Source organism: Bidens hawaiensis, unplaced genomic scaffold, assembly GCF_021521415.1.
Source record: "Bidens hawaiensis isolate Kalapana, Puna unplaced genomic scaffold, B.hawaiensis_p1.1 tig00016041_1, whole genome shotgun sequence".
NCBI lineage: Eukaryota > Viridiplantae > Streptophyta > Magnoliopsida > Asterales > Asteraceae > Bidens > Bidens hawaiensis.
The window spans coordinates 21,862-46,150 of record NW_027492454.1 but is presented as its reverse complement, the minus strand read 5'-3'; the positions used below and the strand labels follow the sequence as shown (position 1 = coordinate 46,150).

General features: G+C 36.8%; 3 protein-coding genes across 6 annotated transcripts; 2 read left to right on the top strand and 1 right to left on the bottom strand.

Moving 5' to 3' along the window:
* Positions 1–1,355: 1,355 nt before the first annotated feature.
* LOC143550414 (phospholipase A1 PLIP1, chloroplastic-like) lies at positions 1,356–6,930 on the top strand. The gene is made up of 5 exons (XM_077041059.1): positions 1,356–2,006; positions 2,076–2,516; positions 4,183–4,242; positions 5,839–6,255; positions 6,341–6,930. The coding sequence occupies exons 1-5, from the start codon at positions 1,377–1,379 to the stop codon at positions 6,773–6,775; spliced, it is 1,983 nt and encodes a 660-aa protein (XP_076897174.1). The 5' UTR covers positions 1,356–1,376; the 3' UTR covers positions 6,776–6,930.
* A 6,369-nt stretch (positions 6,931–13,299) lies between these two features.
* LOC143550438 (uncharacterized) lies at positions 13,300–20,027 on the top strand. 2 transcript variants are annotated; one of them, XM_077041084.1, is made up of 9 exons: positions 13,300–14,056; positions 14,241–14,429; positions 14,598–14,690; positions 15,279–15,461; positions 15,549–15,651; positions 15,743–15,928; positions 16,013–18,129; positions 18,333–18,850; positions 19,559–20,027. In XM_077041084.1, the coding sequence occupies exons 1-9, from the start codon at positions 13,820–13,822 to the stop codon at positions 19,566–19,568; spliced, it is 3,636 nt and encodes a 1,211-aa protein (XP_076897199.1). In that variant the 5' UTR covers positions 13,300–13,819; the 3' UTR covers positions 19,569–20,027. The 2 variants fall into 2 exon arrangements, with proteins under 2 accessions (XP_076897199.1, XP_076897198.1); XM_077041083.1 differs by having other exon boundaries at positions 13,301–14,056; positions 18,330–18,850.
* Positions 20,028–20,815: 788 nt separating this feature from the next.
* LOC143550437 (DEAD-box ATP-dependent RNA helicase 31-like) lies at positions 20,816–24,289 on the bottom strand. 3 transcript variants are annotated; one of them, XM_077041081.1, is made up of 11 exons: positions 23,474–24,289; positions 23,078–23,404; positions 22,874–22,980; positions 22,728–22,783; positions 22,424–22,648; positions 22,131–22,337; positions 21,968–22,054; positions 21,778–21,872; positions 21,488–21,704; positions 21,223–21,405; positions 20,816–21,145 (listed from the first exon to the last, which is right to left on the bottom strand). In XM_077041081.1, the coding sequence occupies exons 1-11, from the start codon at positions 24,214–24,216 to the stop codon at positions 20,918–20,920; spliced, it is 2,475 nt and encodes an 824-aa protein (XP_076897196.1). In that variant the 5' UTR covers positions 24,217–24,289; the 3' UTR covers positions 20,816–20,917. The 3 variants fall into 3 exon arrangements, with proteins under 3 accessions (XP_076897196.1, XP_076897197.1, XP_076897195.1); XM_077041082.1 differs by having other exon boundaries at positions 23,513–24,289; XM_077041080.1 differs by having other exon boundaries at positions 23,078–24,289.

Here is a 24,289-nt window from a genome sequence, read left to right as displayed (position 1 = left end):
CTCCAGGGGACAGTTAGAAGACAAATGTGTTAGTAATTTAGTACTTTATATGATTGGTTTGGGCTTTTGTTTTTGTTACAGTACAATTAAGGACAAAATGCATAAATTTGGGATAATAAACTTCTTTTACTTAATTCAGTTTAACATACATGTGAGAAATGATTATTTTCAATGAAGCTTAATTAGCGTATAATCGAAGCTTAATTAGCGGTGTTTGTCGGGTTGAAGAGTTAGATTATTTGGTTTATTTCATTTTAGAGATTACAAAACCGGATTCGAACAAATCGAGTTCGGGTTATTCGAACGGGGTGGTCGCGCAGGTGCAAGTTGTTGCCCGCTTACCTGCCTCTTTGTTGTAATTAGATCCTTTTGTTTAATATTAATTAAGGTTATTTCAAATTTTAAAAAAAATCAAACCGAAACAAACAAACAAACAAACAAACAATGTATGTAGAGAACTAGAGCGTTGTTCGTATTGAGCACTGCAACAATGAGTCGAAAACTCTGGCGTGGTAAAACCTAAGTGTTCTCGGCCGTTGCGACAGTGAGTCGACGCGAATTTGGTCGGTTTGGGTTACGTTTTTTACGATACCGGAAGTAAACGAAAAGGTCAGTAAAACCCGGGCGTCAGTAAACACCTAAAGTTGTCCTTCCCAAGCATTTCATTGGTGAGTTAACTGTTTAATTATTAAATATTAAAAAAACAAAAAAACAAAAAAAACAAAATTATGTGGACCACTTTGGTGCCGCCACTTGGCCCAATAAGGGCTTAGCGGCACCAAAGTTGTTAATTATCATTATCATGTATAATAATAAAATAGGGTGGATTCCCGGGTCCTAGGAACGCCAAAAAATGGCTTTAGAAACTGCAAAAATCAATTCCAATACTAACAAACGGTTCTAGGACCCGAGATACCTGCCTAGGACCCAAACCTAGTATTTACAATACGGTCAGTTCCCAGGTATATTCTTTACCATTAACTGGGTCCGAGTCCGGGTCAGTTTTCGTGGGTAAAACCCGTTTGAACACCCCTAGAGCCTGATACAAATAATGAACACTTATGAATCATAGTTATATAATGTGTCATGATCATAGTTATAAAAGTTCGCAAGTGATGTATGCAAAAAAGTCCCCAAAAACAAAATTCCACATATGAAGGTACCGAAAAAGATACGGTGTTATGTTTATATTAATATTGTATATATTTTAGCATCAAACTTATATGAAAAGCCGGTCATCCTCAGAATACATGTCACATTTTGGTGTAATCTACATTGGACTAATGTTGTCTTTGATACCAAGGTCCTAGTTTGTCTCCTTTTAGCAAGTTTCTTTATAAATGTTCAATGACTTGAAGCTTCGATTTTCAGTAACGATGGCATGCAGTAGTATTTCGGTTTCTAGCCAGCCAACAGGAAAGAAACCGAACATCCTTAACCGCTCAATCTCAAGTCAAAACCTAAGACCACATGCACGAATACAAAGAGCTCACTCGGACAACAACTTATGTTATTCGGCTAATAATGTTCAAGCGTCCATGAACCAACCGAAGCTGAAAAACAGCCGTTCTGTTGGGATTTTCAACTTGAATATATTGAGTTCCTTTATTCCAAAATCACTCAAGACATTGTTGTTTGATCCTGAAACGAGTAATGATACAAACACGGGTGTGGATACGGATGTGGATACGGATGTTAGTGATGTGGAAATGGATAAAGACGAGAAGAAACGGGCTAGTTGGATTGAGAGGTTGATGGAGATTAGAAGCCAGTGGGTTCAAAAACAAAATAATGAACTCGATGATGAAAACGAAGAGGAAAGAGGGTGTGATGAAGATGGAAACGGATGCGGATGTGAGGTGGAGTATAGTGACGATGAAGATGATATTATCATTAATCAAGAAACGTTCTCGGGTTTGTTGAAACAAGTTTCATGGTCGGATACGAAGCATTTTTCGCAGCTCGCTTTTCTTTGTAACATGGCTTATGTTATCCCGGAAATTGAGGTATGTAAATATGTAATATGTTAATGTTTCAACCCACTGAAAAGATATTAACATATGAAAACATTATAGGAGGATGACTTGAGAAGATACTATGACTTAACATTTGTAACATCGTCACTCGAAAGGAAAGCGTTGGCATGCGTACCATTAGCCTCTTCGGCAAACAACAAGGCGTCCGAAAAGCAGATAATGTGTACCTCTGCGTATGAAATAGCAGCCTCGGCTGCAACATATGTACAGTCGCAAGCAGGCGAGCTGATGAATACTGAACCTGAACTGCTCACCGAGGAATATGATGACATAGTCTTGGACAAAACGGATTCTTGTTCAAGAGTTTATAATTCGGAAATGGCTGCGTACATGGCGGCTTCTACTATGACAGCAGTAGTTGCAGCCCCTGAGAAAGAGAAACAGGAGGCTGCACGGGATCTTCAGTCGCTTCATTCGTCACCGTGTGAATGGTTTATTTGTGATGATTCAAGTATATACACTCGGTGTTTTGTCATACAGGTAATTTACCCAAATATATATATATATATATAGGATCAGGATCATGAGCATGAGAGAACCTTTTTGAAATTGAGAACTATGAGAACCATTTTGGACCACAAAAAACCCAAAAATAAAAAAAATCATAAAATAAAAAAAAACACAAAAATCAAAAAAGTATAAAAACCAAAATTCTTATTTTATCATCCCAGTTTCATAAAAAAAAAAACTCGGTTTAGCTAAATTTTTTACCGATAAAATTTTTTTTTGTATATATAATTTTTTTTTAAAAGGATCCAACTACAATATATAGAAACATAGATATTACATCAATATAGTAGGCGGGCAACAAGCTGCGCCGGCACCCCTTTCTGAATTGCAAACCCTAACCTTCTAAAGACATACCCCTGCCCCTTTGGAGTCGACACATTGCTATGCACAACCTGTTGGACCCTGGTTAGGAAACGGATAGCTTCCGGTGCCAATGAGCCAAATGTATCAAAAGCCAGAGGGACAAAAACATGTTGGTTATCTTCGCAGGCTTTAGTATGTTTCTCCACCTTCTTCGTTTCAGCCCTTTTCATTACTTGCCCAGCTACAAACCCATTATCCCTCAAACCAGCTAAGGGAGATACCCTGTGAGGTCAACACAAGCGTGTTTTCCCCCGGCCCAACCAAAGACGAGCAAATCTGCCGGTCGTAGAGTGGATCTCCCTTCCGTGGGGTCTGTAAGGAAGTTTACGGGGGCTTCCTTTTTAGCTAAATTATATACACATATGTATAATATATACATATATGTATATTTACATGTTTTTTTTGTACACATGTGTATAATTTTAGATAAATGATACTGTACATATGTGTATATTACGTAACTAAAGATTATATAAAATTATACATATGTGTATAATACGATGTTTTTTTTTATTTTTTTTGAATTTTTTTTAATGAAACCGGAATGAAATATAAGAATTTTGGTTTTTTTTACTTTTTTAAAATTTTTGTTATTTTTTGTTTTATGATTTTTTAAATATTTTTTTAAATGTGTTTTTAGTGGTCCAAAATGGTTCTCAAAGTTCTCAATTTGCAAAGAGTTCTCTTAGGATCCTTACCCTATATATATATATATATATATATATATATATATATATATAGGGTAAGGATCCTAAGAGAACCATTTGAAAAATGAGATCTTTGAGAACCACTTTGGACATCTATAAATTTTTTAAAAAAAATTATAAAACAAAAAAAAATTTAAAAAGTAAAAAAACCAAAATTCTTATATTTCATTCTGGTTTCATAAAAAAAATCATATTATACACATGTGTATAATTTCATTTAATCTTTAGTTATGTAATATACACATATGTACATTATCATTTACCTTAAATTGTACATATGTGTATAAAAAAAACATGTATGTACATATTATACATATACGTATAATTTAGCTAAACCAAGACGTTTTTTTATGAAACCGGCATGATAAATAAGAATTTTGGTTTTTCTTTTACTTTTTTCATTTTTGCGTTTTTTATTTTTGTTTTATGATTTTGTTTTTATTTTTGGGTTTTTCATGGTCCAAAATGGTTCTCAAGATCTGATCCTTATATATAAGGTATGCTAATTAGAAGAGCCCGTTATGGAGTTGTGTATTGCTTACTGTTTTTAACTGTAAATATTTCAGGGTTCGGATTCGGTGGCATCATGGCAGGCAAATCTTTTCTTTGAACCAGCTAAGTTTGAGGTAAGATGAATCTCAAATAACTGGATATAATAATAATAATAAAAATAATATAAATTATTATTAGCCAGAATTACAAATTTTGTTCTTTAAAATAAGACGAATTACGGTTCGTGTTCTTTTCTAAGTTTCCTTGCAGGCGGTGTACTTTAAACTTTTTTTTCCTACAAGTTATGTCCTTTACGCTAACTGGGTTAGAAAAACTCTGTTAAATCCCATCACGTGAGAAGCATGTGAGGGTAGTTTTGTCTTTTTGCCTACCCTTCTTCTTCTTCTGCTGTATCTATTAACACACAGATCCGGTAACAATTACGGTATTCCCATGACCTCCACTCTTTATCCCCATCTCTTTCTCTCATCTCTCTCTCTCTCTCCTAGCCACCATGACCTCCACCTGCCACCGTTACTAACACCACCACCATCAGGGCAGCCACAAAACCACAAAACCTAATTAACCTACAACAACAATTCAACATAATCGAAGTAGCCACTTGCACACCACACCACCAAACAACCATAATAACACCATCGCACTTCATATCTAAAATTAGTGTTCTAAATAGCTTATTAGGTATGAAATTAGGGTTTCCGACGGACAACAACCACATCGCCGTTAAGATCTAAAATAAGGGTTTCCGGCGGAACACTAATCGAGGTCTTGGTACACTTACCGTCCCTTTATTCATTTGGTCACTAGTCCGATTGGACTTCTAATCATCGTCTAATGCTTCAATCACCATCAATCGCTACAAAGGGAGCTTCTTTTGGTCGCCGGAAAACGAGAAGGCTTGTACCCTCTACTGTCGTCGCAAACAAGCAACCTCGGAACCCTATCGAAACCCATTCACTGTCTTTCGGTCAAATCGAAGATGGAGGAATGCAAAAGAGAAAGGAAGATGGTGAATGGACTGGTTATACGGCAGCGGAGATCGTCAGATAGATGGTTTACGGCATGGTTTATGGCAGCGGAGATCGTCGGAGCGATGCTTTACGGCAGTGGATATCGTCGGAGGCGATGAAGCCGTGGCTATGAACGTCGGAGCGATGAATAGTGATGAGTGATTTTGGTTATGGGGTTTATTAAACGTGGATTAAGTAATATTATTTTAAAGGTGTAATGGAGGTTTGGGAAAGTTACTGTAATGAATTTTCAAGATCTGCAAAATGAAGGAGTTGCAGGTACAGATCTGCAAAATGAAGGAGGTTTGGCAAAATGAAGGAGTTGCAGGTACAGGATGAGGCTAATGAAGATGAAGAAGATGGATATGATAAGGTTTAGTGGTGGGTTTAGTATGGTACAGGTGAAAAGATGGATATGGTACAGGTGAAACAGAAGCTTAAGATCTGCAAAATGAAGAAGAAGAAGGAGTTGCAGGTACAGGTGAAAAGACAAAAATGCCCTCACATGCGCCTCACGTGAGGGCATTTAACTGAGTTTTTCTAACCCAGTTAGCGTAAAGGACATAACTTGTAGGAAAAAAAAGTTTAAAGTACACCGCCTGCAAGGAAACTTAGAAAAGGACACGAACCGGTTTTTGGCTTTTTTTAAAGGACAAAATTTGTAATTCTGTCTTATTATTAATAAAAAAAATGTTACAGGAAACAGGAGTGCCAGTTCATAGGGGAATATACGAGGCGGCAAAGGGGATATACGAGCAATTCATGCCACATATTCTCGAACACCTAAACCGATATGGTGAAAGAGCGAAGCTTCAGTTTACAGGTCATTCTCTAGGAGGGAGTCTATCTTTACTGGTAAACTTGATGTTATTGACCCGGAAGGTGGTCAAACCATTCGCTCTACGACCAGTGGTCACCTTCGGTTCACCGTTTGTGTTCTGTAACGGTCAAAAGATCCTTGATCAGTTGGGCCTTGATGAAAATCATGTTCATTGTGTCATGATGCATAGAGACATTGTGCCTAGAGCATTTTCATGCAATTACCCTAACCATGTTGCGCGGTTACTTAAACGGTTGTGTGGTACGTTTCGTTCTCATCCGTGCCTGAATAAAAATGTAAGTACACTTTTTTATATAATTTATAATTTTTTATCTGCTTAAATTCTTGTTTATATATTTAGATAATATTTTACATATGCAGAGTTTTCTATATACACCATTGGGAAAAATGTTCATTCTCCAACCCGACGAAAAGTCATCGCCACGTCACCCTTTACTTCCTCCGGGAAGTGCTTTATATGCTATGAAGAATAAACAACACAATTTAACCAAAACTGCTATTCGGGTGTTTCTAAACTCCCCACATCCAATAGAAACACTACAACATCCGACAGCATACGGGTCAGATGGCACGATCCTTAGAGACCACGACTCGAGCAACTATTTAAAGGCTTTAAACGCGATAATAAGACAACACACAAAGACATTCATAAGGAAGCCTAAACAACAGAGGAACGTGTTGTGGCCGTTGTTGACTTCACAGTCTCCACATTATTGGAGTCAAGAGACGAAAGTCAAAGAAAATAAGTTGACTGTTTCGGATCAGAAGAGGCTGGTTACGACAGAGGTGGCGTGAAGCGAGTTATGTAGTAGGAGATGGTTAGTTAATTGTAAATTGTGTTATTGTATTATGTATTTACTAATAAAATTCATATGAGTAGTCCTTTAGAATTTAGTTTGTTCATATGTTAATGTTGTATGGATCATATCATATGAATCATGTTGTAAATAAAGATCCTACAATCATATGATTATAGAATCAAATCGCTAAAATAACAAATTTTTTCGTATGATGTTTTAGCAATGGTTATGCAGCATACTAATAGAGAATGAAGGCAAATCACGTTGATTCTACGAATACGCGTGATGATCCTTCCCAAACCCCTAAATTCAACTCAAAAGTCATGAATTTGAAAAGCAAAAGTTTTTTTATTCAATAATTGATCAATGATCAGTCACAAGCATTCATAACATATTAATAGAGAAACAAAAATAGGTTTAGGCCAACACAAACAACCAAAGGCCCAACAACAGCCCAAAACAAAACCTGAAAACTAGACGAAAAACACAAAAGTGGCCCGAAAATGTATATAGAAGCCTTATTTCAGAAAAATAAACGGGATAAACCGCCTGTGGCTGGTTGCCACAACGTGCCCCACGTTCCAACGGTTGTTTTGACTGGTAGCACGCCTAAAACGGAGGCCCGTAGCCCAAGTTAAGCTCATTTTCGTGCAGCACCTCTGGAAGCGCAATCTTGAGCCTCTAGAAACATCGTGGCCCGGTCTTCTACACTTGGGCCCACATCAACTTGTGGGCCACAAGGATCTATATATATCTTTATACTAACGTTAACGCAAAAATGTTACCACCTTCTAAAGACCAGAAACTATCAAGACCATGTTACATGTAAGAAAACTTTAATCATTTTAGCAATGTAGCTGCTTGAAGTTTAAACTGGCCAATAACCAAACAATAACCGAAAGTTTTAGTTTGGTTCGGTTCGGTTCAGTTTATGGTTATCGGTTAAAAATGCAAAATCATAACTATCGGGCTGCATTTTTTATCTGGCTAACTGGGCCAGGTTTAATATTATACATATTTAGACTTGACAAAAAAAAATACTATTATATTATATGTGATCAATTAACTGATTATGAAAAATCAGAAAAACGTTTATATTACGAAAATTGCAGTGGTGGGTCCAATCGATTAAACTAAATCAGTTAGACACTATTTAAATTGGTAACCTCATATTAATGGGTGTATTCTTTATTTCTTTTACAATAATTAGTTTTAGCTCTAGTTTTGTTTTTTTATAATAACTTTTAATAATTAAGTTTTTAAAAATATCTAAAAACACAATCGTATTCAGTTTTTTAACACATTGTTCGCTAACATCAGCAAAATTAGTTTCATCGACTTGTTCGTTAAGGACATTATTCGGGTATTCAATCAGTTTCATCGACTTATTCGTTAACATCAACAAAATTAGTTCGGTTTGTGGATTCGACACGTATAAACGAGTGTGAAAGCAAAGATGATTGATTGTTGTGCATGCTGAACACCAACAGATCGCCCCGTGTGTACTCAGATAATTTTGAAACCAAAAATGAATGATTTGGTGGCATTCGAGTATGTTAGGTACTTCGACATGCACCCCATATACCTTAAGCCAAAATTTTCTTGTTGAATAGGAATATTGAACACTCGTAGAATAATGAATTACACTAGATAATATTTGTAAATCTTCGGATTATAATACTCAACATGGTTATGGATGGTAAATGTATTACAATTTTTAAAAAGTTTGAAACCATCAAAAGTAGAATTTATACTAAGGTTAAATAAAACTTGTTTTTCTTGCATGTTTATGATTGCTAGTTCCGTTGATCGTTAATTTATTAAAAACTAAAAAGCAACAAGAATATCAAATATTGATTTTGATATTATGCATTTTAATAAATAATTAGTATAAGTGACTATGTCACTCGTTATTTAATGTTTTGTTTGTTTTTAGTGACCACTAAACGTTGTCACCCATCTCATCACCCCGGGCGATAAATTTTTTACCTGTAAATTCAATGAATGCATTCATCACCTATCAATGGGTATCGTGATGTGGGACATGTATAACACTTAGCCGTAGTGAGAGTTATTAGCTAGTAGCTTGTAGGGTTGAAACCTCAATGTAGGTATTTCGATGGTATGGCCCAAGCAACAGGTTTGAGGACTAAGGTATAAAAGTAACATGCTCGAGTTATGTGGTTTTCATTTTGTAACAACATTGGGTAGTAAGACCAACGTTTGTTAAATCTTATACCCCAAACCTGTTATTTGACCCAAACCACATGGACGATTGTGTAATTAACTATTATTTTTATTATGTTTGCCAACAAAATGAATAAATTGTTAAGGTGAGGAATAAGGCTATATGGTATACTCCATCATCTTCCATCATTTTTTTAAAATAAACAATAATTAGTTTTATATTAAAATAATTGTTTTAGATAGCGAATGGTTGAGAGTGGCGAGGACTCAAGGAGATTATTGTGGAGATTCTCCCACTAGCCTTACTAGTAGGCAATAGCGAATCCGGAGGAAATATTCAGGTGCACTTCAATATATTTTTTTTAACATACGAGTATCTTAATATTAGTTAAGGGGTATTCGAATAAATAAAACGGATAAGGAACAAAATTTCACTGATTTTGCACATTGCCAAGAAAGTTAATGAGCATTCCGGGATACCCCTTCTTCTAATTTTGCTCTAATTTTGTTTGTCTTACAAGTACATGGGTTACAAGTAGTTCATGTTGATAGACAGTTCGAATCCATTTGACACGATAAATATACATTCGAATCCATTGGAACAATAAAACCACAACATAAAAAAGAGAAATATTGTTTACATTTTCAACCAAGTGCAGAGGTGCGTGATATTCCAATTACTTTGACGAATTATAATTCATTATAACGTATTTTAGAAACGAACCAGCCTCTTCGGGTTTATTTTATATTGATAAAATCTTTGAAAACCTTTGATTTTGTTTTAGTTTAGTATATACAAAATGTCAAAATCACACATGTAAAGCATGTATAGAAAGTTATTTAACTAAAAAAACATCAATGATTACAATAATTTACATATGTTTAGTGTGTTGCTTTATTGAAATCACATATACTTTGAAAAAGACAATTTAAAACGATCTTACACAACTTATACAAAGATAACAATTTAAACATACTTAAAACTAGTTATCTAGAGTTAATGCCGATGACAATTATATGCCATATAAACAAACTACATAAAAGGAAAACTAATCAATCAATTCAATCAAAGGAGTTAGATATCATATCATATGATTACTAACACCATAAATCATTTTATTCTATTAATTCATATAACTTTATTTTAATTTATAATATAACAAAATTTTCTCTCTATATATTTTTGAAAGTCCTACGAACAGAGAATTACATAGGTACTCCGTACATAGTGACTCAAGGGTAAAATGCCACCACCAACTGGTCTTTGTGGTTTATCCCAAGTAACAGGTTGTGGCCTAACGTCTAAACGTAACATGTTCGAGTTTTGTGGTTTTCATTATGTAACAGCATTGGGTACCTAGCCCAACGCCCGTTAAACTTTATACCCCAAACATGTTACTATTATTGTTAATATGTTCGCCAACAAAATGAATAAATTGTCAAGGTATGGAATAACCAATTAAATAAATAATCAAGATATGAAGTTCATGTTGATAGATAATTTAACTTGGTAGTTAATAATAGTGGAAAAAAAACACCTCAAATTTACATTGCAAATCATTAGAAACAATAAAACCACAACATACAAAAAGTGAAATATTGCTTATTTTTTAACTAAGTGCCGAAGTGCATGATATTCCAATTAATTTGACCCGAATCAAATTACAATGGGAAAATTCTGAATATAAGTTTTTATAAAAACAAATTTCAAGTTTTAGGTGTCATTTGCAAGAATTTCTCGAAATATATATTATAAACTAATCGTGACGAGTAGTTTGTAGAACTAATAAAAACTTTCCACGTGTCCTTAAACTAATCGTAACGGATAAGTATTATTTACTCGACACGACTAAATAAGTTTCATGGCTCGTAATCAATGCTCACGAGTAATTCATAAGTCATTTAGTCGCGACGAGTATATTGTAAGGTTAAACTAGTTGCGACGAGTTAACTACTAATAAACTACTTGTGTATGGAATGTAAACTGGGTAAACTAGTCGTCACGACTAAATGACTTATGAATTACTCGTGGCTGTTGATTACGATATATGAAACTTATTTAGTCGTGACGGGTAATTGATTAGTGAACATGCTCGTTACAGTTAGTTTAATTGCATATGACAAGTTTTAGTTGGTTATACAAACTACTCATGTGTTATCATAATATACTCGTCACGACTGATTTAGAATATCTATTTTTGAAATTTTTACAAATAACACCTAAAACTTGAAATTTCTTTTCATAAACGTTTATTTTTTAATTTTTCCCAATTACAATTCCTTTGACAGACTATAATTCACTAATTAAAAAGTATTTTAGGTAAAGAACCCAACTCCAACTGGTTAGTTTTATATTGATAAAATCTGAGATAATCTTTTATTTTGTTTTAGTTTAATACAAAATCACACATGTAAAGCATGTATAGAAAGTTTAAAAAAACCAAACCAAAACATCAATGATCACAGTAATTTGCTATTGAAAATGACCTATACCAATGTTTTACACTGTAAAAAATATAATTACTAAAGAAGCAGTTATTCAAAACAGTTTATAAAACTGGTCATCTAAAGTTAATGCCAATGATAAGACCATGTGTAATGGTCAAGTTGTGGCTGCGTTTTGGGTGAAAACGCGGGGGTACACCGCCCCCCCCCCCCGCGTTATGTTGAAAATTTTTTTTGTGCGTTTTAGATACAACGCGAGAATGGCACACACATCCAAAAAAAATACCGTTGGGTGGGTGGGTCTTGTTGTTAACGGGATCGCCGGAAAAAATGGTGGTGGTGGCGGGTGGTAACGGGATCGCTGGAAAAAATGGTGGGTGAGTTACAGATCGGAGAAGAAGGAGAAAAAATGGTGGTGGTGGGTGAGTTACAGATCGGAGAAGAAGGAGAAAAATGGTGGTGGTGGTGGGTGGTAACGGGATCACCGGAAAAATGGTGGTGGTGGGTTTCATGGTGGCCGGAACTCCGACGGTGTCAAATCGGAGAATCTAGTGACACCATGGTGGTGGTGGGTTTCATGGTGGCCAGAATAGTTGGATTCGGTGGGTTTCGTGGTGGTCGGAATAATTGGATCCGGTGGTGGGTGCAAAAAAGTGTAAACGTGACTGGGCGCCACGTGGCGCATAACCCCTGGATGTGGAGAGTTATGACTACAGCCTGTTTTTGTACAAAACCATAACTCTGACTGGACGCCACGTGACGCATAACCCCTGGATGTGGAGCTTTACGACTACACGTGGTCTAACATGCTACATAAACAAACTATATAAAGGGAAAACTAATCAATCAATTCAATCAAAGGAGTTAGATATCACATGATTACTAAACATCATAAATCATTTTATTCTATTAATTCATATAAATTTATTTTAAGTTTTTAACATATAATATGACGAAAATTTCTATATATATTTTTAAACGTCCTACGAACATAGAGTTGTCTAGGTACCCGCACAGGATTACCTAATAGAAAAATGTCACCGTCAACTGTATGGATTTCTTAAGTGCCTCCAAGTTATCTCCAGTCCCTGAAAAAACCCACTGGTGGTACAACCCAAACGCCCTCAGGATTGAATTGAAAATAACAAGATCTCAGTCTTTTTTCATTGAACCACCATACCCCTAAAATGTTATTTGTAACATCAGACATCCTACAACTACGTTGGAAAGTAGAATAAAATTACTATTACTATTACTATTTTAAGAACTTTGGTGCCGCAAGAACCCTATTGGGCCACTCGGCGGCACTTTAATGGTGAAAATGATTTTTTTAATTTTTTTTTTGGTTTTGTAATTGTTATTGTTTTGTTTTAGTTTTAGGATCGTAACGAATGTGATGGAAACTGACCGAATTTTGTGTAGACTCACGACGTTTTGTTGTAGTTCAAGTTCTACAGTGAACGTAACGAAAACCAACCGAATGCCATATTTTTGTTTTAGTTCCGGTGTTGTAAGGAACATGACAGAAACCGACCTAATCTGTGTAGACTGATCACCTCAACGCCCAGAATCACCAGCAGTGGGATTTTAACAACGCTCGAGTTTTATCGACCAACATTGCCCCATTGATCTACCTCAATTTTTATAATTCTTTGTTTTATTTTGGGTTTTTGTACTGTTACAATAACACGAGTAACTAAAACGAACCGAATTCGCGTTGACTTATCTTCTTAGCGCTTAGGTTTTACCACCGTCCGAGTTTTACCGACATGTCCGCACCGGGTGAAACACTAGTTATTTATATAGATTTTGTTGCAATTTATTATTATTGTAATTATTATTCCAAAAAAATTAAATGAACCATTTTGTTTCTGTTCAGATTCCCATCACCACCACCCAGTAAACATAATCGTTTGCCCAAAATTTCAAAAACCCCTTTAATATTTTCTTGAAATCAAAATCAAAATCAAATCAAAACCCTCCAACAATTTCGCACCTTTAATCTCTCTCTCTCTCTCTCTTCTTCCATCCGATTCCTCCAAGCCCTTTTCCCCAATTCATCATTTTTCCATTATTATTATTATTCGTCGAAACCCTAACCCCCAATTCATCATTCATTTACCCAATTCGTCCCAATACATCAATTATAGCCCAATCGCTTCAAGGGTTTTGTACCCTTTATCACCCTTTGTTCATAACCTTCTCGCCGTTGATTTTGATCAAAGTTTAGGGCTTGTTTGTTCTTTAGGGTTTGTTTGTTCATTAGGGTTCCTGAAAAATTGGAACTTTTTATGGCGGTTGGGATTCTGGGTATTTTAAATTAGTGATTTTTATGTGTTGGGTATTTGGAAAAGTTTGATTTTTTTGTTAAGGAGTTGAGAGTTTGTGTGTAGTTTAGTGGGTGTGTATGGGTGAGCTTGAGGGATGGGCACAGGTGGGTGGTGGGGGCCGCCTGTTGCCGAATGGGTTAGTGCCGAATGCGCGGTCGTTGGTGGATAATTTGGATTCGGAGAGGTGGTTGATTGCGGAAGAAAGGACGGCTGAGCTTATTAGTTGTATTCAACCGAATCAACCGTCGGAAGAACGGAGAAATGCGGTTGCGGATTATGTTCAACGGCTGATTATGCAGTGTTTCCCCTGTCAGGTTGTTTGTTCTTTGATGTTTATTGATTATTTGTGTGTTTATCAGTTTTTTAGTTATGTTAATTTAGCAAATATTGTCAAACTTTAGTGTGGAAAAAAGTGATTATGATTATGATTTTTTAATCATTTAGGGTTAATGAATATGATTTTTGAATTTTTTATTGATATTTTTTCTGGTTTTGCAGGTTTTTACGTTTGGGTCTGTGCCTCTTAAAACGTATTTACCAGATGGGGATATTGACTTAACAGCATTCAGCAACAATCCAAACTTGAAAGATTCATGGGCAAGTGAAGTTTGCGATTTGTTGCAGACCGAAGAGAAGAACGAGAATGCAGAGTTTCACGTAAAGGAAGTTCAATACATTCAAGCAGAAGTGCGTTTTTTTTCTTTTAATGTTTTTATATATTATTTTTCATACATTATTATAACTAGTCTTCTAGCTTTGAATTCTTTCGCCTATACGAATAGTTTGCGTCAAGTCATTGGCTTTGTGTTAAAAAAACCGTTGTAGATTATGAAAACATTTGCCATTTAACTGCAGGTGAAGATTATAAAGTGTTTGGTGGAGAATATTGTGGTAGATATATCTTTTAATCAGCTTGGAGGTCTTTGTACTCTTTGTTTTCTTGAGGAGGTTAGTGTAGTGCAACAACTGTTTTGCATAAGGCGGTACCCAACCTTTTTCATAGATTACAAGGAGGTAGTTTCTTGCCAAGTGCTAATGTCTTACAAAGGTTTTGGCGCCCCTACTATGGGTGACATCTTGGTGTTAAAACACATGTCTGATTTAGTCAGGTGAGAAATTCATTTCCCACAAAAATAGCCCCCGCTATGGGCGATATTTGCCTATTTCTGGAGAGATTGTGATTGCCAAGGGTAACTTCTTAGTGTAGTTAGTATTCTACTGGCTTCAGTGAGCGGTTGCTTTTAGTAGACACACTATAACCAAAAGGTGTCGAATACCGCTCATGGTGGGGACAATTTTTGTAGGAGGTTAATCTTTCACCTGACCAAACCAGTGCATAGGTTTCAACACCAAGATGCTGCCTATGGTAGGGGCGCCGTCTTTTTTTTGAAAACATTGACAAGAAACTATTATGTTGTGATGCATACATAGGTTGGGTATCTGTTTCATACAAAAAAAATAAAATTAGTGCAAGTGCTTTTACACATATTATAAAGATCATTTTTCATTTTGTCTAATAAAGTATTAGTTGTGCAGGTTGACCATCTGATAAACCATAATCATTTATTTAAGCGTAGCATTATACTAATCAAAGCGTGGTGTTATTACGAGAGTCGTATACTTGGTGCTCATCATGGACTTATTTCCACTTATGCCCTTGAAACTTTGGTTCTTTACATATTCCATGTCTTCAACAATTCTTTTGCGGGCCCACTCGAGGTTATAACCATGATGAGTATATTCTTTTTTTTTTAAAAAAAAATTTGTTTATAGCAACTTGAAAGAATGTTATTATTTCACTTTCAGGTGCTTTATCGTTTTCTGGAGTTTTTCAGTAATTTTGATTGGGATAACTTCTGTGTTAGCTTGTGGGGCCCGGTGCCCATAAACTCACTTCCAGATGTAACCGGTATTAGTGTTATTTTAAAACATGTTTTTACTTAATGATAAACTATTTAACATATTTGTATTAATGGTGATATATTATGTAATATATGCAGCCGAGCCACCTCGTAAGGACAGTGGAGAATTGCTGCTTAATAAATTGTTTCTTGATGCTTGTAGTTCCGTGTATGCGGTTTTTCCTAGTGGTCAAGATAATCAAGGGCAACCTTTTATTTCCAAACATTTTAACGTCGTTGATCCACTACGTGTGAGTAATAATCTCGGAAGAAGTGTTAGTAAAGGTATATATATGTATGCATTTACTAAGTTTCATCTATAAATATATTATTATATTATGTTTTGACAATTTTGTTATTATGTTTCAGGTAATTTTTTCAGAATACGTAGTGCAATTTCGCTCGGGGCTAAAAGGCTGAGAAGATTTCTGGACTGCCCGAAGGAAAATATCGTTGACGAAGTAACTAAATTTTTTACCAACACGTGGGACCGACATGGTAATGGTATTCGTTTGGATGCACCCGCTACCGATTCATTGACTTTGAAAGTTGATACTCGTATGATCGATTCAGTTGGCAAAAAGTCAGAATCCGTTAGTCAAGAATCCGACTTTGACCAAACTCGGTCCACCAATCATCAGTCTGGAAGTTCACCGAAGACCCGTGTTACTAATGCTAACCAAGGTCAATGGAATTTGAAATCCGGCCTTTTGGTTAACGACATTCAGCGGTCTCCTTTTGCTAGAACACGGTCCAGCCCAGAGCTAACCGATACATACCAATATGTCCTTTTTCAAGGAACTCGTAACAAGCAGCCTGAAAATGGAAAAACTCGTAACAGAAAAAAGAAGGTTGAACCGGAAACTGAGAAAACCGAGGGTTCGTTTTCACCCCATGCTCCACCAAAGCAAAGTGTTGACCCGTCAGTTGAGTCAAACATGTATCACTATGAAGATATGCATCAAGAGGAACAAGATCTTGTGAACATGATGGCTTCTTCTGGGTTTCACGGGTTTAACGGGCCGATGAATTTTCCGTCGGGTCATTTACCGTTTCCAATCTCACCTTCTTTTTTAGCTTCATTAGGTTACACGCAAAGGAATATTCCCGGAATGATTCCCGCAAATATGCCGTTTCTTGACCCTCAGTTTTCGGGTATGCAGTTTCCTCACGGTGTGGTTCCTCATTACTTTCCCGGGTTTAACGTGCCTCCAAATTCTGAAGATTCAGTTGATGAAAATAATATCGGGTCGGTTGAACTGAACTCCGTTGATGATGATAATAATAATAATAATAATATTAATCATCATGAATTATGGCGGGAACCCAATCGGGTGAATTCTGAAATTGTTCCACAAGAAGATAATAAACCACAATCGTCTTCTACCGGGATGAATTACATTCCGCCACCTCGTCGTGTAGGCGGGTCCGGTGGGTTAGTAAGAAGTCAACACAAGAGTAACAAAGAAAAACGAGACCGGTTAAGAGAAAATAGTATCCCGGATCATTCACAGTCTCAAGAAAATAAGTTGAACAATGCTTATTTGGATGAACGGGCCACGAGTTCAAGATTTTCGTCTGCTGCTCACAGTAATTCTGTAAGAAGTAAAACTTCTTCAGAGAGTTCCAGAGATGAAACATCGACGGTCAACAAGTCAACAAAGGAAAAACGTGGGAAGAAAACGGTCAACCTTGTAGAGTCGTCTATGTCTGACTGGTTTCAGTCTGAGGAGGATGACCAGGAATGGGTCCCACCAATGAGTTTCGGGTCTGAGTCGGTATCTCAAACCATTGCTCCAATTCATGTTCCGAGACCCCACAACCCGGATACCGAACCGGCTCAAACGAGTGGGTCTAGTTCCGGAATTCCGATCGGCCCGATGATTATCGGGTCCAACCCGAGACATCAGACAATGGAGAATTCGGGTGGTACGCCTTTGACTTTTTACCCAGCCGGGCCACCCGTTCCGTTCCTGACAATGCTTCCGTTTTATAACGTCTCGTCAGAAAACGGGTCAACAGACGCGGCAGCTAGCCGTTTTGAGAGAATGGAAAACGGTGATATCGGTCAAAACTTTCATCATGAAGGAAGTGACCAGCCTGTGGATTTTAGTCCTCAAGAGGTGGGTCTCGGTGAGACACCAGATGAACACAAGCCGGATATTCTTAACAGTGACTTTGCTAGCCATTGGCAGAATCTACAGTTTGGTCGGTTATGTCAAAGTCCACGTCATCATGGACCATCTGTTTATCCTTCACCCGTCATGGTTCCACCCATGTATTTGCAGGGTCGGGTCCCGTGGGACGGTCCTGGAAGACCCGTGCCAAACATGAATATGGTTACACAGCTCATGAATTATGGACCACGGCTCGTGCCCTTTGCACCTCTTCAGTCTAGTTCCAACCGACCGCCTAATGTTTACCAGCATTATGTTGAAGATATGCCAAGATATCGTAGTGGGACCGGGACATATTTGCCAAATCCTGTAAGAAAGTTAAATTTTTATTTATTATATTTTTTCGTATATTGTCTGTGGAGGGTATTTATGTAAATTGACACTAAGTGAACTAATTTACTACTTTAGTTAAACTACAACTTATTTTTTTTATAATGTTATTATGATTTTTTTAGTTTTACTTTTTTGACAAAATATTAGTTAACTTGTTATTTTGGCCTTTATTCTAGAAGGTTGGTGTTAGGGACCGGCCTCGCAGAGTGAATTATAATAATGATAGAGGTGATAATCATGCCGATAGAGACGGTAACTCGAAGTCACGTGGTTCGGGCCGTAACCAGAACCACAACCGTAATCAAATGGACAAGTCAACGGCGAGGTCGGACCGGCTGGGTTCAAGTGGAAGTCGGTCAATGAATTCACACAGACACGATTCGTTTTCTACGTACCAGACACAAAATGGGCTATTGCATCCTGGAACAAGTCAAAGTGGTCCTGCTAATGTGACTTATGGCATGTATCCTTTACCCGGTGTTCCGTCGAACGGGTCAAATGGTCCGGTTGTGATGGTGTACCCGTATGAGCAAAACGCGGGTTTTTCTTCTCAAAACGAGCAGCTTGCGTTTGCTTCGGTGGGATCTTCTGCTGGTAATGAGCAGTCGCCACGTGGTGAAGGGAGTCGGGCCCGGGGAATGCTTGAGGAACATAGGCTATATTCACCAGATCAACCGTCATCGCCCCGTCATCAAAGGTACTTTTTATCTACTACATTTTGGAATCGTTATCGGTTTAATTATAGTGGTTAGAAACTGTGTAGGGGTTCTCCTCACCTTTAGAATTTAAGAAACTTTTAAAGAAAATTATTAACATGCCATCCTGAAAAGATTAAAAATATAAGTTTTCGAGAGCTAAAGCTAGTTTTCTAAATGAGTATAAAATAATGTGACTCGTATAGGCTTTGGTGGTTTGACTAGGCAATACTATAGTCTCTTTTTTTTAGTCTTATTTTCATATCATTTTCATTTTGTGATTTGACTCATTTCGTACATTTTTCACATCTTCTGTTATAAGTCCCGAGTGCTTACATTTTCAAAAACTAAATAAACTTTGCATTAGTTTTATAATCGTTTTGCAAGCCACAATAGTTTAGAAAGTGTTAAAAAAAAACAAAAAAAAGACCGTTAACCTAATTACTACGCCGAAGTCCCTAAACTTTTCTAGAATGCATATCTTTATGACAAAAAATATTTTTTAAATAATGGTTCATTCTATTCTAACTTAAGGCGGTAACGGGTCATTATTTTAAGTATATTTTGAAAGTATATGCATTCTAAATGTCGGTTTTTTCTGACACGTGTTGGGACTTTAGTTATGTCAAAATAATGTCGAGTGACTCGATAGAAAATGAAAACAACATGTTGGTTTTTTATGATATTGACAAATCTCTTAATTGTGACAGGAGGCTATGATTGTCTTTTGCCATCCCACATCCTTCGTTAACAAGGCGAGACGATTAGAATTGCAAAAGTTGCCCTTCTGGGAATAGACAAGGAAGCGGGTCGTGGTGCCAACAAAGGAGCCATATGTACTCAGATTATATCAATTGCAGCACACACTGGTTTAATATGCTTTCGAAGGCGGTGTGGCATTTGAGTGTGACAAAATCTCTTTAAATCCTTTTTTTGTATGTTATGCGCGAGGCAGGCAAGGGCCATCACCGCCAAATATGTTACGGTTTAAAAAAACACGAGTACATTAACTTTTGTTGAAGTTTGTAGGGCTCTCTATCTGCTCCTGTTACACATTTGCTACTCATGTTTTTCAACTGATGATGGTTAGGGTTTTTAGTACATAAAAAAATGTTTGTACCAATTTCCATGGACCCACCCTTTTGTCATGTAGCTTTTTTACAGTTGGTTAATTTAGAATTTATGCTATGTTGCAACAAGTATGTATATTGTTGACCTAAAATTAACATATTGTCATTGCCAAAACTTTTGCCACAAAGTCAATCATGCTTTTTTTGTTATGTGCAAATAATTCTGATTGGGTGGTTTGTTTTAAGGGCGTGCGTGGCGCGGTTCGGTACGATATTTGGTTTAAAATCACGCGCGGTTCGGTACGATATTTGGTTTAAAATGAACTGAAAACCAAAACTTTGGTTTTTGGAGTGTTTGAAACCGTTCGCCTTTTCAGTTTACATTTTGGTTTCGATTATTTTTGGTTTTTACCGTTTGATCTTGAAAATTTTAGGTCAAAAGAAAGTTTTCAAAAAATAATTAATTTGGGTATAAATAATTTTATTAGTTGTATAATAATAGACTAGTATTAAACATTTTACCAAAAACATTTGAGTTACATGTTTATTAAATTCTTATTAATTATTTAATATAAAATAACAAAATTTAGAATTTCGGTTTGGTTCGGTTTTTTTGATTTTTATTATATGCAAAACCAAATCCAAACCGTTAGTTCGGTTTTTACAAAAATATAAAATCAAACCATCGGTTTTTGTTTCGGTTCGATTTTTTCTGTTTGAAATTTTCGGTTTCAAATTGGTTTTTTCGGTTTCTGTCACACCCCTAGTTTGTTTTTTAAACAAACTTAAAATTTGACTCGAGAAAAGCTCAATATTATAAATTTCAACCATAAAAACATACATAGCAAGCAAAATTACAATCTTCTATGCAAAAATTGGTTGAATGACATTAACAGTAACATTTCACTAACTTACAACTACAAATACAGAAGCAAACAGTTTGTTACAATCACACAAACAGAAAGTTGTCGAAATTTATGTTACCGGCGTATATATTCTCTATTTAAAACGCAAACCAGGAACATTCTTGAGCCCCATTTTACCAAGAACAAGTTTGGAAATTGCTGGTGGAGTATCAAGTCCCATACTTCGGCTAAACTCGTTTGCGAGCTCCACAAGCCTGCTTTTGTCCCTGGCAACAGTCTTATTCGAGTTGTAATAACCCAACCATGCCTGGTATGCCATTTCTTTAATTTTCATATCCACATAAGACAACGCTTTCGACACCTGGCGCACACAAAATCACACAATTACTCTGTTTCCTCTATATAAACACGTATTAAAAAGAATAATATAAAACCAACCTTTTTCTTTGTGTCGGGATCGATAACAGGTGGGTCCGCTTTTGAAATTGGCAAATCCGAAAGGGTAGACAAGAAAAACTCTTCCCATGGTGCCAGTAATAATATCCCTTCACCTTCTTTTCCTTTACGCCCGGTTCTTCCAAGTCGATGTATATATTGGGCTTTATCAGACGGAAGCCCGATCTGCAAGATATTTGAGTTACATTTAAGCCATTAAAATGGATTACGGAAGTCGTATAAATTGAGTAATTATAAAAAGTAATACCTGAATAACAAGTGTTACGTCTGGATAATCGACTCCCCGTGCAGAAACATCAGATGTAACTAAAATAAGACCCTTTGACTTTCTGAATTCATCAGAAACCTGTGTCCTGTAACTTTGTGATTTCCTAGAATGTATTTCTCGTACGTTTAACTTCATTTGACCAAGTATGTCCGCCACAAGCTGTGTCACCATAGCGGTCGTGCAAAACACAAGAACCCTACAAACATACAAAACACAAATAAATAAAAAGAACAAAGAAAATATGCTGTAAGCTTGTATGAAAACAGACCTTATAGTCAGCATCATTGGTGATGTGATCTTTCAAAAGCGTATAGAGCAGTGGAAATTGGTTGTCTAATGGAGCAATCATATGCTTTTGTTGAACCTAAAAAACCATTAAAAAATGATGAATCAGATAGTTTAATTTAATTTAATTTAATTTAATAATTTAATTTCCATAAGTATGACAAAAGATGTTACCTGTGTGTGTGTCTCTTCGCTTCCTTCTTCAACCGTGTTAATATATTCATGATCTCTTTTCAAAGCGATATGACAGATTTGACGGACCTTCACAGTAAAACAAACTTTCATAAGATTTACTTTCATAGAATTATAACCAAGTTTAAGAAGTAAAGAATGAAACCTCGGGTGGGACTGTGGCTGAAAACAGAAGTGTTTGTCTTTGTTTCGGGACAGCTGATATTATAATCTCAATATCTTTACGAAAACCCATGTCCAATAAATGATCAGCTTCATCAAGTACCAAAACTTTGACCCCTTTGACCCGAGTGGCAAATCCAGAAGTATTCATTATATGATCTTTAAGCCTTCCAGGTGTCGCTACAAGAATCTGTGAATGAAGAAGCCAAGTTTTAACCTTTTCAAGATCTATGAACAAAAAAAGTTTATAACTAAACCGATTTGAAAACTGCTGACCTGGCAGGGGTTTGTTTGCAGGCGTCTTTGTTCGGTAGCGATTCTGGTACCACCAATAACAACTTGAACACCAACAGAAGGATGATATTTTAACAACTTGTTAGCTTCCATTGCTGCTTGACTTGCAAGCTCTCTAGTCGGGCATATAACAAGAACTTGAATCTGGGGCCACTTTTGGTCACGGGCGACAGGTGGCGAATTCACAACTACTTCTATCGACGGGAGCTTGAATTATTAAGCAAACAATAATACTATTAGGCTAACCATTTATTAGTCATAATTCTAGATAACAGTATATTATTACCAGAAACGCAACGGTTTTTCCAGTACCCGTCCTCGCCTTGGCTAACACATCCTTTCCTAGAAAAAGATACATATAAATCATAAGTTTTGACTAAAAGTTTGAGACTTCACAATTCCATGTTATTATTTGTTTCAATATACACAAACCTTTGAGAATGACGGGAAGTGTCGCCTCCTGCACGATGGTCATCTTTTCATATCCGGCATCCTTAATTCCTTTTAAGGAAAGAGGTGAAACTGAACATTCATCAAACCTGTTAAAGTTTAAACGGATAAAAATAAGATAAAAATACTCGCTTTAGCGTACATAATATTATATCAATACAAACATAATACACACGATCAACGCACCTGGTCTCGCTTAGATAGGACTCACTTCCTTCCATTGGAACTCTTGGCAAACTCAAAGAATGTTCCTTTTCTAATAGCACATCATCTTCTTCGTCGTCGACGCCATCATCATCATCTTCGCTTATTAAATCTCTATAGTTATACATTAATTTTGCTTCGTCCTCTTCATCATCAACATCTTCATCAACCGACACCATCAAGCTTCCTCTTTCCATACTCCTTTTAACACCCATCGTAACACCACCACCACGGGCCCTTCCACCACCTCTTCCTCTCCCTCTCCCACCACCACCACTAAACCTATCATCTCTCCTATTCGAACCAAACCTATCCGTATCACGCACATTACCACCGCCACCGCCACCAAACCTATCATCTCTCATATTCAAACCAAACCGATCCGTATCCCGCACATTACCACCGCCACCACCAAACCTATCCGTATCACGCACATATGGTTCTTTCCCTTCCGGACGCGAATAATAATCACCCCAACCTCCCTTCCCATTATCCGAATCCCGACCAAACCGATCATCTCTCCTCTGCACTTCACCCCCAAATCTCCCCCGTCCTCTTCCCGACACCGATCCTCCCCCTCTTCCATCAAACCTCCCTCGTCCTCGTGAATTCCCGCCAAACGAACCTCTACTTCCACCGCCACCTCTTCTTTCTCTATTATTATCATATCCACCATTATAATCATCATTTCTCCTATTCATACCCGAACCACCACCGCCTCTACTACCGCCTCTTCCGCCCCTAATACCGCCTCTAAAACTACTTCTCCTATCATCTCTGTCACTAAACACCTCTCTTTTCTTAAAAGAACCCGAATTAACTTCACCAAACCAGTCACCGAGCTCTGACTCGTCCTCAATTAAGCTCTTAGCAGCCCTAATTTCAAGCCTACTGTGTTTAATCGAAAACTGTAGCTCAGATTGCACTGCAGTGGTCAGTTTTTGAAACCCTAGGTTATTAAAAGATGAAATTGATTGTGAATTGAGTCTAGTGGAGGTTAGACGAGTGAACACATGGGCTGAATTGGAAACTGGTAGGGTTTTCATGGTAATTAGGGTTACCGGAAGTGAAGAAGAGTTGTACGGGTTAACCTCAGGCAGTGACAGTAGTTTAGCTGGCATGCTACGGTAGTACGGAGGAGATGGTGGCCGGAGATAATAAGTGGATAGGGTTTTAGGCCCTCTGGAAAGAAAG